Source organism: Pungitius pungitius, chromosome 6 (assembly GCF_949316345.1).
Source record: "Pungitius pungitius chromosome 6, fPunPun2.1, whole genome shotgun sequence".
In the NCBI taxonomy this organism is placed as follows: Eukaryota; Metazoa; Chordata; class Actinopteri; order Perciformes; family Gasterosteidae; genus Pungitius; species Pungitius pungitius.
In genome coordinates, this window is record NC_084905.1 from 661,855 (window position 1) to 676,905 (window position 15,051).

The 15,051-nt window shown below is 45.2% G+C and overlaps 1 protein-coding gene across 3 annotated transcripts; it reads left to right on the plus strand.

The window, feature by feature from the left end:
• eea1 (early endosome antigen 1) lies at positions 1–15,040 on the plus strand. Of its 3 annotated transcripts, XM_037450615.2 has the most exons (30): positions 1–166; positions 1,839–1,916; positions 2,047–2,159; positions 2,254–2,308; positions 2,404–2,469; positions 2,594–2,624; positions 2,703–2,807; positions 3,035–3,156; positions 3,536–3,691; positions 4,418–4,432; positions 4,676–4,792; positions 6,046–6,384; positions 6,520–6,669; positions 6,938–7,057; positions 7,409–7,612; positions 7,883–8,083; positions 8,165–8,278; positions 8,434–8,589; positions 8,717–8,856; positions 8,997–9,327; positions 9,444–9,533; positions 9,616–9,810; positions 10,025–10,207; positions 10,466–10,651; positions 10,741–10,872; positions 11,171–11,356; positions 11,457–11,695; positions 12,283–12,403; positions 12,505–12,603; positions 12,695–15,040. In XM_037450615.2, exons 1-30 carry the CDS (start codon positions 143–145, stop codon positions 12,815–12,817), a joined length of 4,191 nt encoding a protein of 1,396 aa, XP_037306512.2. In that variant the 5' UTR covers positions 1–142; the 3' UTR covers positions 12,818–15,040. The 3 variants fall into 3 exon arrangements, with proteins under 3 accessions (XP_037306512.2, XP_037306513.2, XP_037306514.2); XM_037450616.2 differs by lacking the exon at positions 4,418–4,432; XM_037450617.2 differs by lacking the exons at positions 1–166; positions 1,839–1,916; positions 2,047–2,159 and having other exon boundaries at positions 2,252–2,308; positions 2,404–2,465.
• Positions 15,041–15,051: the final 11 nt, after the last annotated feature.

Consider the following 15,051-nt stretch of genomic DNA (forward strand, 5'->3'; position numbering starts at 1 on the left):
TCCCCATCCTCCCCATGACCCGCCCATCCGCCGCCGCTGTCGGAGCTCGGTCAGGTGTTCGTTGTACAGTTAACGTTACGTAAACGTTGCATTTCTAAACCGATTGGATTCCGTGTCGGGCGGGGAAAACACAGACGAGGCCATGCTCAGACGGATACTTCAAATGGTAAGCTTCTGGTTCAACTAAGTCAACCATGTCGCTTTTGTTTAGATAAGCTGTAGTCTTTTTCCTTGGGAGACATAGGCCTATCCATGTCTGTTTTCATGGTGGAGACGCATGTTTTGAAACACAGTCTGTCGTAGGTGGGCGGATTTTGTGTTCGTGCCCGACGTGAGTTTATCGATTGGGAATAACCGCGCTACACCGTCACATAGCAGTAGTCACATCAAGCGCTCCTTGTGTGGGGTCGATAAAGCTAGCCACCCAATGCTAATTTGGTTCGAATCGTGGATGCTAATGTTACTCCAGACTGGGGTAAAGCAAGCGAGTACCTGTGTGTAATGCAGCAGCAAACTGTTGACCAATGTGTCCTGCTTGCCAGGATTATTCTAGGCATAATTTAGCCAGCCAACATACCCGGTCTCTGAAAAATGTATTGTCATGTTTCCCGTTAGCAAGCTCTGTTGTAGCAGTGTAGGTTAATTCATCGCCCACCCATAACATGCTGACGCTGACGTTAGCCAGGGAGTTTGACATTTGGGAAGTTAGTTGGTTTAAGGTTACAGCAACTTGAATAAAACTTGTAATTAACACCAATGCAGCGTATACAAATAATGAGCTTTTGCTTTGGGAAATTACCAGCTTGTCATTACATTTAGCCTTCATGTGGGAATAGGAGTTTAGCTACTTAATGTAGCTGGCTAGCTACCTAGCTAGCTGTAGGACTACATTTACCACAGTGCAATCGGTAATGTTAACGGCATCGCTGTACACTGAAGTTCCGGCCACAAGGAAAATCCATTTGACAATATCATGCAATTCATTGAGGTCAGGAGCTGTCAGACCCGCAGCTTGCAAGAGCTTTTATTGCAAACGTTTAGGAAGCCACACTAAATATAATATGTCACTATACGAATTGCAATTTTTTTATAATTATAATATATTAACCTTCACTGCTAGCGTGTTAATTATTTAGTAACGTTAGTTGACGACACATAACTCCAGTTATAGCTGTGTTAGCTTATTAAATAATAATCACATTGGTTTACAACACCTGTCAACATAACACACTATTATGTCACACATTATATTTATATATAAAATATCCAACACAATGATTCGAGTTCACTGTATTCCTTCTATGTTGGCGATATAAATCATGACCAGAACTGGTTTACTTTTACAGTACTAATTGACATTAAAACACGTGTTAAACTCTGCATAACTTTCTATTGAGCAGTTGTCTTTTATGCACAAGGTTTTTTTTAACTGAGTTCTGTGTTTGTAGGTAGTTTGTGTGAGTTTGAAGGTTTTTCAATCATGTAAAATGTGCTGAAGGACACAAGAAGGTTCTCTGAGATGACCATTAGGAAGGGTTACATTGGAGTAAAATAAATAAAATCTTCAGACATCTGGACTATTGTTCGCCAGATGTCTTTGAAGACTTTAAAACTAAAGAAGCTTCTATGCTCATTGCATTTTTGTGGAGTATTTTGTCACACATACTATAAACCACAGAGCCACACGATCCCTCTGATAAATCACATACCACTGTGTTGCTAATCTCGACACAACTCTATGAAACATTTATGGCTTACAGTAGCGAATAACACTTCAGGCTTAGATATCTAGTGTGTCTATACATTCAGATTAATTCAATCCATTTACTCCTCTTTAGACTCCTGGGAAAGGAGGCTCCCAGAATGCGGAGTCGGAGCAGCCCAGCACCGACCTCAACCACGATCAGACCTCCGAGGTAACGTAGGCAGATGCTCGGTGTTTCCGGCATTGTTTTCCTCCCATTGATGCAGGTCTGAAAAATTAAAGAAGTTAATATAGATTTTTATTCTTTTCATTTGATTGCTATTGTGTGTTTCTGTGTTCAGGGCTTCATCTGCCCTCAGTGTATGAAGTCTCACAACTCTGCAGAGGATCTGTTTAAGCACTATGAGCTGTTCCATGACACTGGGGACTTGCCCGCTCATATGGCCCCCACACGGTGAGATTTAGACATGTTACTGTCTCATGACCAGGAGGCGGATTTTGTGGTGACAGAATTGATGTTTTTGAATGCGCTATTCTCTCCTTTTTAGGGAAGACCTTACTATGCTGCGGCAAGAAGTTCAGGACTTGCATACTTCTCTCAAGGTAAAGTGTAGTTTCTGCACAACAGAGGTCTGTAAATGTTAGTACATTTACAAATACAAATACCTTATTTTGTGCGTCTTTTTTCCCGTGATTAGGAGGAAAAGTGGTTCTCTGAAGAGCTCAAAAAGGAGTTGGACAAAGTCCAAGGACAACTGAAGCAAGTAATTCCTTCAAGTTGTTTTAATACATTTTCAAGGAATATATGCAAACAAAACTGCTTTATTAAACATGATGCCAATGCTTACTCTTACTGTACATGTTTCTATCTTTCCCTCCTTTTCACAGAATGATGGACCGATGGGCGCTGATGATTCCGGTAGAGAACATTATACATAAGATAACTGTGGAAAAGATCCCAACCATCAGTCCCTAAAATGTGGCGCTCTTTTCTCAGGGCTTGAAAAGAAGTTGAATGAAGCAGAGACAGAAAAGTTCAACATCAAGCAGATGAAAGACTTGTTTGAGCAGAAGGCCGCCCAGCTGGCCACAGAGACAGTAGGTTAGTGTGGCACCAGAATGAATGCCTCATTTAACAAATCTAAAGTACTAAACCAATATTATGCTTAATCCATCCGTTGTTTTGTTCTGTCTGCGTTTGGTTTCGTGGACTAAAGGCACTTTTACACTGATAGTGTTTTCCTTCAATCCGTTGGATGACGTGAAGAAGCAAAGTCTTGGTGTTTTCATTTATTTATTTGGATGTGATTCAATATTTTAAAATGACAGACTTAAAGTCCCGCTATGATGAGGAGAAGAGCCTGAGGGAGGCTGCTGAGCACAGGCTGGCCAAAGTGACTGAACAGCTACAGAAAGAGAAGGAGGAGAACGAGAGACTGCAGACAGAACTGGTGAGTTCTCACGCTGAGTTTCCATTAAGCATCTATTCTGTTTTCACAGGGCTTGAGTCATACTTTGTGTGGACCTTTGTGAATGCTGTGCTTTTGTTCAAGGGAGTACTGTTGAATCGATGCAATGACATCCTTTTGGCTCAAAGCTGTGTGGTGGAAGAGTCAAAGCAGATAGGTCTCATACAAACTAACAAGTTAGAGTTCTGGGGTTGCACTTTCATGTTGTTGGTCTTTGTTTGTTGTGTTGCTTTTCAAATTGTGTTGGAGGCGCTTCAGCTATTACCAAGAATCTAGTTTTGATTCTGATCCCAATCGCCCAAATCCTTTTGTTCCGACTCTGTTCTGAGGGATTTAAAACAGTCTCTGCTCTGCCCCCTAGCTGCAGCGGCCGGGAGTGGAGGATGTGGAGGTACTGCAGAAAGAGCTGGTGCAGGTCCAGACACTGATGGACAGTATGACTCGTGAGAGGGAAGCTGAGTCTGAACGCCTCCAATCGCGCTACGAGCAGCTGCAGGCCGACTACACTACCTCAGAGGTGGGGGAACCAAATCAGCTGGTATATTACAATGTGGTACCGCAGAAAGTTTGTATGCTGTAGCTCTTCCTCTGCGCAATTGTACCTATTGTAAGCCCATAAACATGCACACTGGTTCCCCTCTGTTTGCATGGTCATCTACACAACTATGGTGTCATCTATATAGGCTCACCAATGCCGTACCAGGTGGTGTTGTGCCTATCTCTCACCAATTAATGCCTAATGAATTATTCAGATTTAACCCAGAACAATTGAAGCATTTACTTTGGAATGACAGATATCTTCAAAAGATCTCTAAACAAAGTTTGCATGCATTTATAATTGATCACATAACAGCTCGTAGGATAATATATGACAAGTGGCTTCGCTATAGTCTGAAACTAGATGCAGGTCTAACGAGGTTTAACTTCCACAGTATGAACATGTTGGTTTTTTTGAGGCCAGCTGCCCAGCGACATATTAACGTTGCATGTAATGCATGACACAACAGTTAACGTTAAATTCAGGACCATCTTTGTTAAGTGTTTGCGTAATATGGGCTCAGCACGATGCTGTCACAGTTAAGTGTGTTAACTGAAATTTGATCATCGCTCTTCCCAGTAGCACCTGGATCTGAATTGCAGATGTTGTATTGTGCCTCACCTTTCGTATGTGTCTCTTCTCCTCCCCTTCTCCTCTTGCTCCTTACACACTGTATCCCTCCACAACACTCACTCTATCTCCAAGATGCATAAACTGGAGGTAAAACATGTTGTTTCAAGTTGGCCCCGCACTCTGAATTCATCTTCATGTTTGAAAAGTTTACAATCTTTTTTTCGTTACCTATTCTGTGCCTAGTTATTTTTGTGTGTTTGAACCCTTGTTGTTACTACTCTTTTTTGGCTTTTTATTTATTCTTTGACATTCCTTCACAGTGGTGCTTCAGTTCTTCTTTCCACTCAATGGCCTGCAAAAAGTGTAAAACGTGTGTGCATTGTATTGCAGGTGACCATATCCCAACTAAAAGCAGAGCTGGAGAAGGGTCCACAGGAAGCAGCTGTCTACACACAACAGATCCACCAGCTGCAGAGCAATCTGAATAATCTGCAGCAGCAAAGCCAGGTAGGCCGCACACCACAATTATTGACTTATGACACGGACATAAAGCCGATTACTGTTACAAACACATTTGCTGAAGTATCTGTCACACATTGTATCGCGTGTGAGAAACTTGCCGACCTTCTCTCAAGCTCAGAGCCCACCTGCCCAGTGTCTGTCAACCTTCCTCTGCTTCCCGGGCCTCAGGCCCCATCACAATGTCCTGCTGTCAGGGGCCCTCTTTGGAAACGGAGACAGGTTGATACAAAAACCACATGCAGCTCTAAAATTAACCCAGCAGGCCGGTGGGGGCTCTGCCATACCAGCTCTGCCCTTGGCGTGAAATACAATCACAGGTATCCGCAAAGGGAAATGAGCAGTGGAGGCAATAGGTTGTTCCGGTCAGAGACTGAACCCTCTCACTTCAGGCCTGTGTGAATGCCATCCCTGACTAGTAGAGGAACGTTAGTGTGTCACCCCCACCCCAAGTTTCTCACAACAGGATACCCTGAGGTCTGATATAGACACAGCCTCACGAGAACAGAAACAAAAGGGATGGAGCAGACAGTGAGAAACTTAGGATTAGGACTAAGTGCAGACAGGTGAATGACAGACATGGCTTTTCCGTTGGTCTCTAACTCCAGGATTAGAGAGTAGAGAGCCAGCAGGCATCTATCACGTTGACAATGACACAAGAGAAAGCCAGTAACAAAGCCGTGAGAAGCCGAGGGGAGGAACAGAAGGGGAGGGAATAACGTGTCTGCAAAGGGTTGTTAATGTTGGCCAGCTGCTCTGGTGGCCTGCAGAGGTGCCTCTTCTATCTCCTCAGCGAGCGGCACGCTCCACTCTTAACCACATTATGTTTACCGCCAGAGCTTAAACCAAGGCAGGAGCTGTTTACATACCACGGTATTCCAAGTCCTGTGTCGTAAACCGTACCCTATAAATGCCTCACATTATTCCGCCCACTGTTCTTTTCCATAGCTTGTTATTTGCATGAGTTGTTTTGGTCTCGTTGCAGCTCCCATCAGACCAACTTAGTTGTAAGGTAGAGGAGGAAGTGGTTACACTCTTTCAATCATTGTTAATAATTATCCTTTAGCTGAGAGTGTACTTTCCAAGTCATAAAACAAATGATTTCACTTCATAAGAGCTTACATTTTCACTTTCATTGATTTGCTCCCTGGCTTACCTTCCGATTCTGGGACATCTATAACTGCCATAAATCCCAAACCTCTGGGCAATCGGCCTGATGATTTCTTCCCCTGTTCTCACAGAGCCTTTCTGAGAAGCTTGCACGTAAGGAGAAAGAGTATCAGGAACTGGAGGAGCATCTGGGAGCTGAGAAAACTGCCAAGAAAGGAGCTGAAAGCAGCCTGAGAGAGAAGGAGCTGGAGGCTCAAGAGCTCCAGGCTCGGGCCACGGGGGCCGAAGGCTACCTGACAAAGGCCCAGACGGAGCTCGCAGAGAGGGCTGAGGAGGTGGCAAAGTTGAAAAAGGAGATTATGGAGCTGGAGGTGAAGCATGCAGAGCTGAAGGTGGAGAGGAAACAGTTGGAACAGCAAAGGGAGGAAAAAGACAACCAAGGAGCTCAGCAGCAGGCCGAGATCAGTCAGGTGAGTAAGTAACGAACAGATACAGAGAGCATGGAGGATGACATCCGGTAGAATGTGTCAGCAGTTATGAATAAGTTATAAAAAAAAAAAAAGATACCTGCTGAATCATCACCCCTCTCTATGTGCTCTTCCCAGTTGCATGCCAAATTGCTGGAGGCAGAGAGACAGCTGGGCGAGGTGCAAGGTCGCCTTAAAGAACAGAGGCAGCTTTCAGGGGAGAAACTAAAAGACCGCGAGCAGCAAGCTGCCGACCTACAGCTCAAACTGTCCCGTGCAGAAGAACAGGTATCAGATGAAACCTAAATGATTGCTACAGGGACACTGACTTAATAAAGATAGAAATGGCTATTGTAGAGTAAAATATGCAAGTGTCGTTTTGAATTTATTTATTAACATTACAAACTGAGAAGCATTGAGCAGATTTTAAACACAATGGAATCCATGCAAATGAAAAAAAACACATATCAAATTATACAAACCTATTAAGATATACGTTTATGAAACTGTTAGATGATGACACAAAAACCTCACATTGCACATTTTGCTCCCGTAGTTGAAGGAGAGTGGCAGTAAGAATACAGATGTGCAGCACCAGCTGGAGAAAGCCAAGCAGCAGCACCAGGAGCTGCAGGCGCTGCAGCAAAACACAAATGGCAAACTCCGTGAGGCTCAGGTACTGTAAAACCACCCTCTGTTAACAATATTGTGAGAGTGAAAAGTCAGGACAAAATTTTTCTCTCAAAATAATATGTAATACAGTCTTATACAAAGTAATCGAATTACCCCAATGATTGATGATGATGATAGTTTCATCCATTGATTTTTAGCTGTAGGAATATCAGTAATTGGACTATTGTGTATACTATTTGTACAAGATTACAGCATATTTGACATTATTCTGATGGCTTAACGTTTTGTCCGTTCACAAACAAATGACCTGTGCCGTATGCCTGTGTGGGAAATTTACCTCTCACACAACATAAAATCTCATGTAATCTTTCTGCTATGCTGCCTCGTGCTGTAGAATGACCTGGAGCAGGTGCTGCGCCAGATTGGAGATAAGGACCAGAAGATACAGAACCTGGAGGCCCTGCTGCAGAAGAGCAAGGACATTGTGAGCCAACTGGAAACCGAGAGGGACGATTTGTGTGCCAAGATCCAGGCCGGTGAGGGAGAGACAGCTGTGCTCAACCAGCTAAAGGAGAAAAATAATGGACTACAGGAACAGGTGTGTGCTCACACACACACACACACACACACACACACACACACCGGTCCAATCTCATGTCGCAGTCGTTTTTCTGTAAAATACAAGTAATATGACAGGTGCCACCCCTGATAAGATGAATAAATGTGTTGTTTCGACCCAAACCGGCTGACCAGAAACAATTATATCAATTAGCATTATAAAGGAAGGTTGGGTTAATTTAACAAGAACTACAGGGAACCATTTATCATTCTGGACCTTATAAATCATCTCTATATGTGGGTTTGAAAGGTCACACAGTTGACAGACAAGCTGAAGAACCAATCGGAGAGCAACAAGCAAGCCCAGGATAACTTGCATAAGCAGGTCCAGGAGCAGAAGACCCTGGTGCGCTCAGCCCAGGACCGAGCCCACACCCTGGAGACCTCCGTCACCGAGGTCACCACCCAGCTGGCAGACAGCAAGGAGAAAGCCGCCCAGCTGGATGCTCAAGTAAGTCTCTTCAGAAGACTGTGTGTAAAAAAAGAAAATATATATATATAAAATAAATCCAATGTTTCTGTTTTTCTTCAGCTGAAGGCAAAGACAGAGATGCTGCTATCTGCAGAGGCAGCTAAGGCTGCACAGAAGGCTAACCTGGAAAACAACCTGGAGACAGCTCAGCATGCACTACAGGACAAACAGCAGGTTACTGCTTTTTTAATGCCACTGCCAATGTGCTGTTGTCTTTACTTAAAAAATAGTTTTCAATTCCTTATTTAAGTGTTTTCCTTCCTTCTACTGTTTCACTTTACTACATTTCTTCTCTGGTGTCCTGCATCCTCTCCCACCATCTTGTCCAGGAGCTGAATAAGGCGCAGACGAAGATGGAGGAGCAGGGCCAAAGGCTCAAGGAGAGACAGGAGCAGTGCACACAGCTGGATGCCAGTCTGAAGGAATGCAAAGACAAGCTAATGGCCTCCGAACAGCGCAGAGAGCAGCTGCAGGGGCTCAACAAGGTTTGTCTTGAGTATTATATTATAGTGAATACCTGATGTTGTAATTTTAGGCTTGAGATGTACCCGTCTGAAGTGACTACATACATACGGTATTTTTCTAAATTAATCTGTTGTTTTAATCCAAAAGAAATTGGAGTCGCAGGTTGGGGAGTTGCAGGTCACACGGGACCAGATGCAACAGGAAGTACAGAAGCTGCAGAAGGAGGGATCGGACGTCAAACGCAAAGCAAAGGAGCTGCAGCTCTCGCTGCAAACGGAGAAAGAAGGGTAAGTGAACTATACTGGTGCATTAAGAGGTGAAAATAAATAATAAATGCATGTTAATCCAATTAATGCCAGTGTTTTGTTTTGCTCCACTGTATTGTATATGAATCATACCTACCACATCCCGTGTTTCCACTGTTAAGGGCTACAACACTACAAGAGGAGTTGAAGAAAAAAAACGCTGCTTTGACTGACACTCAGCAGCAGCTGGAGCGCAGCGAGCTGGACCAAGCTGCTCTGAAGGTGAACTTGGACAAGGTGATCACCGAGGGGAAAACTAAGCATGCAGATCTAGAGAGGAGAGCTCAGAGCCTGGCAGCGGACCTACAGAAGGCCCAGCAGGAGAAAGATGCTCAAAGGAAGGAGCTCGCCTCGACACAGGACGGCCTTGAAAAGGCCAACAAAGCACTGAAAGAGAGTCTCAGTGAACTGGACACCTCGAGGAAGAAACATAAGTCAGTCATGGAGGAGAAGGTAGGTTCAGTAAGCTGTTTAGATATCATTAGCATAACCTTTCCACTTGGGGTAACTAATAGCTACCTAATTACATCACCAGGACATTCACCAACTAAATCTGTCTTAATCCTCAGGAAAAGTCCAAGCAGGAGCTTCTTAAGATTAATGCGGGCATCGCCAAGTCGATGAAAGAATTGGAAAAGCAATTGGAGCAGATGGGAGAGGTAAACTTCTGATAAAATCATGCATTATTCTTCTGTATGATTGTTTGAACCTAAAGACCTGCTGTGTCTCTACACATTTCAGGCCGAGAAAAAGTTGAAGGTGCAGCTGGCCACGCTGGAGCAGCAGCGCTCCAACTCTCAGGGGGTGCTGAAAGAAAACGAGAAGGAGTTGGAGAAGCTGCAGGCACAACTGAAGGCAGCCAAGGGGTCCTTTGAGGAGGAGACGAGGAAGCTTAAGGGCCAAGTGGCCGAGTTGCAAGAAGTTAATGTCAAGAAGGCAAGTATTATGTTAGAATTCAAGTCTTCTTTCTTAACAACACAGTTACGCGTATTATTCTGTGAGCGGATTGAGAGTATTTTATGAGTTACCTATAGTGTGTGTGTGTGTGTGTGTGTGTGTGTGTGTGTGTGTGTGTGTGTGTGTGTGTGTGTGTGTGTGTGTGTGTGTGTGTGTGTGTGTGTGTGTGTGTGTGTGTGTCGTTTACCTCCAGACGGAAGAGGAGAGTAAGCTGAGGGCCCAGGTGTCTGGGCTCGGCCACGAGCTGGCCTCCGAGAACAGCCGGACGACGGAGCTGCAGGAGGCCTTGGAGAAAAGCCAGCAAAGCCTCACTAAGCTGCAGTCTGACTTCTACGGCAAGGAGTCTGAGGTGTCTGCCCTTCGTCAAGACCTGAAGGTACGAGGGACCGATAGTCGCTTCATTTAAGGACTTTGTGTTGAATTCAGAAACTGTGATGCTGCATTTTTTCATTTTTTCTCTCAAAAAACTTCAATCAGATGGATCAAGGACAGGGAGCAATGTACAGACTCACGAATAACATGTTTGCTATCATATAGAATTACAAGCCAAATAGTCTCTGCTGCTTTGGAGCTGTTTGTCTTTCCCCTCCTCACGTGAGTGACGTTGGACCTCTTGACATTTCTCTGACTGTAGGCGTCAGAGGAGAAGCTGAACGTGGCTCTGGAAGAGCTCGCCGCCAACCGAAGCCATCAGACGGGTTTGGAGGCTCAGATCCAGGATCTGCAGAAGAGCCGAGGCTCGTTGGAGCAGGTGCTGGAAAGACGGGACGAGAAGCTCCAACAGCAAGAGCAAACACTGAAGGAAGTACAGAGGCAACAGGTCAGACGGATTAACCACCGCAGACATAGACTCTAACGTCACTTGACGGGATTAAGCTCATGTGTTGTAAATGATGCTTGCACACTCAGGGGGAAGTAAAGGAGCAACTGGAGAAGGAGAAGAGCAATGTTGAGGAGCTGAAGAAAGCCAAGACTGTCCTGGAGATGAATACCAACAAACTGACGACTCAATTAAAAACACTAACTGAGAGGAGCGAGAAGGTCAGTCACCTTTCACCAAAACCTACGACTAAAATGTCTTTCAATTTGATTTTGAAGGGGAAGAGAGAGGCCGGAATATTCCTCAGATAGAATATTGCAATAGTGTCCAAGTCTGATGCTTCTCAGGTCTCATGTAAATGGCTTAACTCGGTAATAGTGTCGGTCATCAGGCTCACGAGCTTCGTAGTCAAAACTGTGCTTGATTTAGTTGACAATTCAGCATTTCATTTCCCCAAAGCTGTGTGAAGATTTATAATACAAACATTGTTCATTCAGCTTTACGTGTGTTCATCCTCAGGAGCTGGGTGAGTTGCGAGAAGCCAAACAGATGTTGATCCAGCAAAAACTGGAGCTGCAGGGTCAGGCGGAGGCAGCGCAGAGGACCCTGGAGCAGGAGCAGAAGGAGCACCAGGTCACCAGGGACGACCGGGGCCGCAGGGAGGAGCAGCTCATTGCCCAGACCAAGAAGGTCCAGGATCTGTTGGTAGGCCCACTAGTCCAATTCCACCGGAATCATTTGAAAGGAGCGCTTTAAAAGCCCCTCCGATCACTCTCCGTGACGCGGCCCGCGCTTTCTCTCAAAGTCGGCAGAGAAGCGGGCCAGAGAAGAGCAGGTGAAGCGCGGGGAGGAGGCCGTAGCCAAGATGGATGTGCAGGTGACGGCTCTGAACGAAAACGTGGCCACGCTGAAGAGGGAGTGGCAGGGCAGCCAGCGGAGGGTCGGCGAACTGGAGAAGCAGACCGACGAGCTGAGGGGAGAGATCGCTGTGCTGGAGGCCACCGTGCAGAACAACCAGGACGAGAGGCGGGCTCTTCTGGAAAGGTCAGGCCGTGTCGCTCTGAAAGGAATTGATTCTGAAACACAGGTTCTTGATTGGGAGGGTAAGTAGCCGGTTAGGAAGGGCTTCAATAGCTCTGTCTTAGCACTTGTGACGGTTTTTCAGAGGTGGGGACTTGACTCAACTACAAGGTTTTAAGTTGGTAATTCATTTTCAGTGTTGAGGCTTTTCTGCTGGTACATTCAGGTCATTGGAACCTTTTACATGCAGTGCAGGCCTCTGATGTAGTCTAATGTGTCTAATGTGGACACATGGCTTAAGGAGCTTGTCTTAGGCACCAAGTTACGCTGTGCGGTATTCACTTTGGTGGATTAGACGTAAGGGCATAAACATACAAAGGAATAAATCAGATGAAAAGAGGTAGACAGAAACCCATAACACACTGTCAACATTAAAGCAACAGCAACATGTTTGCTACCATGTACTTCATCAAAGGTTTATTAGATCAGATCTGTCTGATCTCGTGCTGTTTGTATAGCACCGATATGTGGTCAATACAAATCAAAAAGCTAAGTGAGTGGGAAGTTTTTCTCACACAAATCCCCCCCCCCGCTCTGTGGTTGTGCTTCAGGTGCGTGAAGGGCGAAGGCGAAATGGAGAAACTGCAGGCCAAGATGGTGGAGCTGAGGAGGAAGCTGGACGACACGACGGCCGCCATGCAGGAGCTCGGCCGAGAGAACCAGTCGCTCCAGGTCGGTCCTGAAGCACTTCGGCCTCCGTGGCGTCGCCACACGGACGCGGCGTGGCGCTCCGGTTGTAACCGCCGCGCCCCTCGCTCCCATTTTTTTTCCAGATCAAGCAGTGCCAGAGCTTGACCAGGAAGTGGGCCGAGGATCACGAGGTGCAGAACTGCATGGCCTGCGGGAAAGGCTTCAGTGTGACTGTCAGGAAGGTGAGCGCGACCTTGTCTCCCCGGGGAGGGGGGGGGGGGGGCACTGTCTACCTTCTCTGTGTGCTGTAACGCTTCTCTTGTGAATACGCAGCACCACTGCAGACACTGCGGCAACATCTTCTGCGCCGAGTGTTCGATGAGGAACGCCTTCACGCCGTCGTCCAAAAAGCCCGTGCGGGTCTGCGAGACGTGCTTCGAGGAGCTCCAGGGCTGACCCCCCCCCGTCCCCCCCCCCCCCCCCTCCGTTACCCTCTGCTTCCGACCTCAGTGGGCAGGAGAAGGCGTGTCTCTGTCGTGTTTGATGTGCACTGCTTAGGACTCCCACCTGCAGGGGGCGGTGTGGAGGGGAATAACGGAAGGAGACGATTGGTGGGGGTTGTCTGCATCTGTTTTTGTGCCTTTGCTGCTCGCTGTGGCCTGTAAACATGACCCAGAGGGCAGAGAGAGTGAAAACAAACCACCGTCCATCTCGTTTAAGTTCACATCTCCATCGTTGTTTGGAATCGTTAGCAAGTGCAAGGTGGTTGTTGTGTACGTGTTAAGGTGTCTGCAGGAGGTGAGAGGTCAGCGTGATCCGGGGGAGGTGGATGTTGTGATGTTGGTCACTTCTGCCCAACAAAGGTAAATGCAGGAAATAAATATCTGCTGTGATATTTTCTGTGTAGGACCACATCGATCTGATCACTAAAACATTGGAATTTTGATTTTTACTGGAAAAAAGTCTCACTCAAGTAAAAATATTTTTAAGATATTTGGTTTTATAAATGTGTGTAATGCAGATTTGAATAAGAAAGTGTTGAAATTGGTTGAAATTGTTTTTATATTTAATTTTTTTTTTTTTTTGGAACATACTTCTCTTACAGGAAAATATTGTCTGTACTTTAACAGAATGACAGCTTGTTAGTTTATCAGCTTACCTTTTAATTTAATGTTTTGTGGACAAGGTTTTAAAAAAATACCATGTTGTGATTTTAAATGATAGAATATGCATTATGTACCGTAAATTACAGCCCAAGATTTTAGGCTCAAATAATCATGTTTTTGATTTATAGATGTTCAAATTTCTTTCACCAGCATTTTTTCTGTGCGATCAGTTACGGCATCTTTCCTTTTGTGCGGCAGTGTGTGTGTGTGTGTGTTTTTGAATTGATGCCTATTTCACGACCAAAGAATGTCTGCAGCAGGAACAGTCGAGATAAAAACCTGACGCTTGTTTCATAGTTCAGTATTTTTCTAAGTGGGAAGTTTTCAGTTTTAAATCACAGGGTCGGACAATACTTGTATTTATTTTGATCGCAGCATGTGTGACCATCTGGGAGGCTTTTGTGTAAACTGACTTCTTGCCGTGCCACATTTCTCTTGTTTTCCTGCCATCTGTGGTGCTTTTATGCAGACTTCGGCCCTGGCAGCCGCCGCATGATCATTTTCAAATATATATTTTTTAATGCTGCTTGTCTAAACTCAGTGGCACTGACCACAATACCGCCAGAGTTGTGTGTGTGGTGTTGCTGTAACACAGTGTGTGTGTGTGTGTGTGTGTGTTTCTGCAGAAAGGCTCTGTATGAACTGAGCGTGATGTTGCTGGCTGTCGGTTCTGGATCCAAACCGCGCACAGCCGATGACACTGTAGAAGTTTCATCCTGCTTTGTATAATTTATAATTGTCGAAGGAAATTTTTGGAAAGATCATTTGTGCAATTGTCTTTAACGACTGGAGCAGACACACACTGACTTTTTGGCGTACCCGATTATCTATTTGGCTTCTTTGCTCAAACAACGTTGTCAAATTTCTGGTTTAGTGTTGCATTGGTTCCGTTATGTCTACCTCAGATTGGCCCAGGAGAAGCACTATTTCTTCAACAAATGTTGTGTCAGGGCCTGCTTTTGATCGAGGATTTGTGATTTATCTCTCGAGCTGTACAGTCCCTCAGAACCCAGAGAGAGGATTTGCACCTTATTGTATTCTGGGCGAACCAAGGACCGCCCACTTCAGCATTTCTAGCCTTGATGTACTTAACTGCTCATTAATAATAAGGCCGTCATAATTATCTTTGTAAATGTTTGTAATGAAATAGAAAATGAAAATTGATATAACACTTATGGATGTAGAAATATTGGAAAAAAAACAGTGAAAATTGGTGTGGACTCATCAGTGTCTTAAACTTGATTTTTCCTCTCCGCTCTGAACACAGTGGATTGTTGCTTTGTTCACGTTGCTGCCAGTAATCGTGCATGATGACCCCCCCACCGGCCTGTGGCTCACACACGCGCTCCATGTTTTGAGTCATCACAGTTGATGGATGTGAAGCCTGTTAGCGGTGTTATTACAGCCACCTCGGCTCACCTGAAGGGGCCAGAGAGTCATTTATGTTCACATGCACCATTTCATTTTCTACTTCGTCATGGCAAACATAAATAAAACCTACAGTATGTTTCTATCTTCATGTGT

Coding starts and splice junctions, on each gene's coding strand:
- eea1 (XM_037450615.2), top strand. CDS start 143: ATGCTCAGACGGATACTTCAAATG. Junction 8,590..8,716: donor AGCTGCAGGGGCTCAACAAG/GTTTGTCTTGAG, acceptor TTAATCCAAAAG/AAATTGGAGTCGCAGGTTGG. Junction 9,534..9,615: donor AATTGGAGCAGATGGGAGAG/GTAAACTTCTGA, acceptor TACACATTTCAG/GCCGAGAAAAAGTTGAAGGT.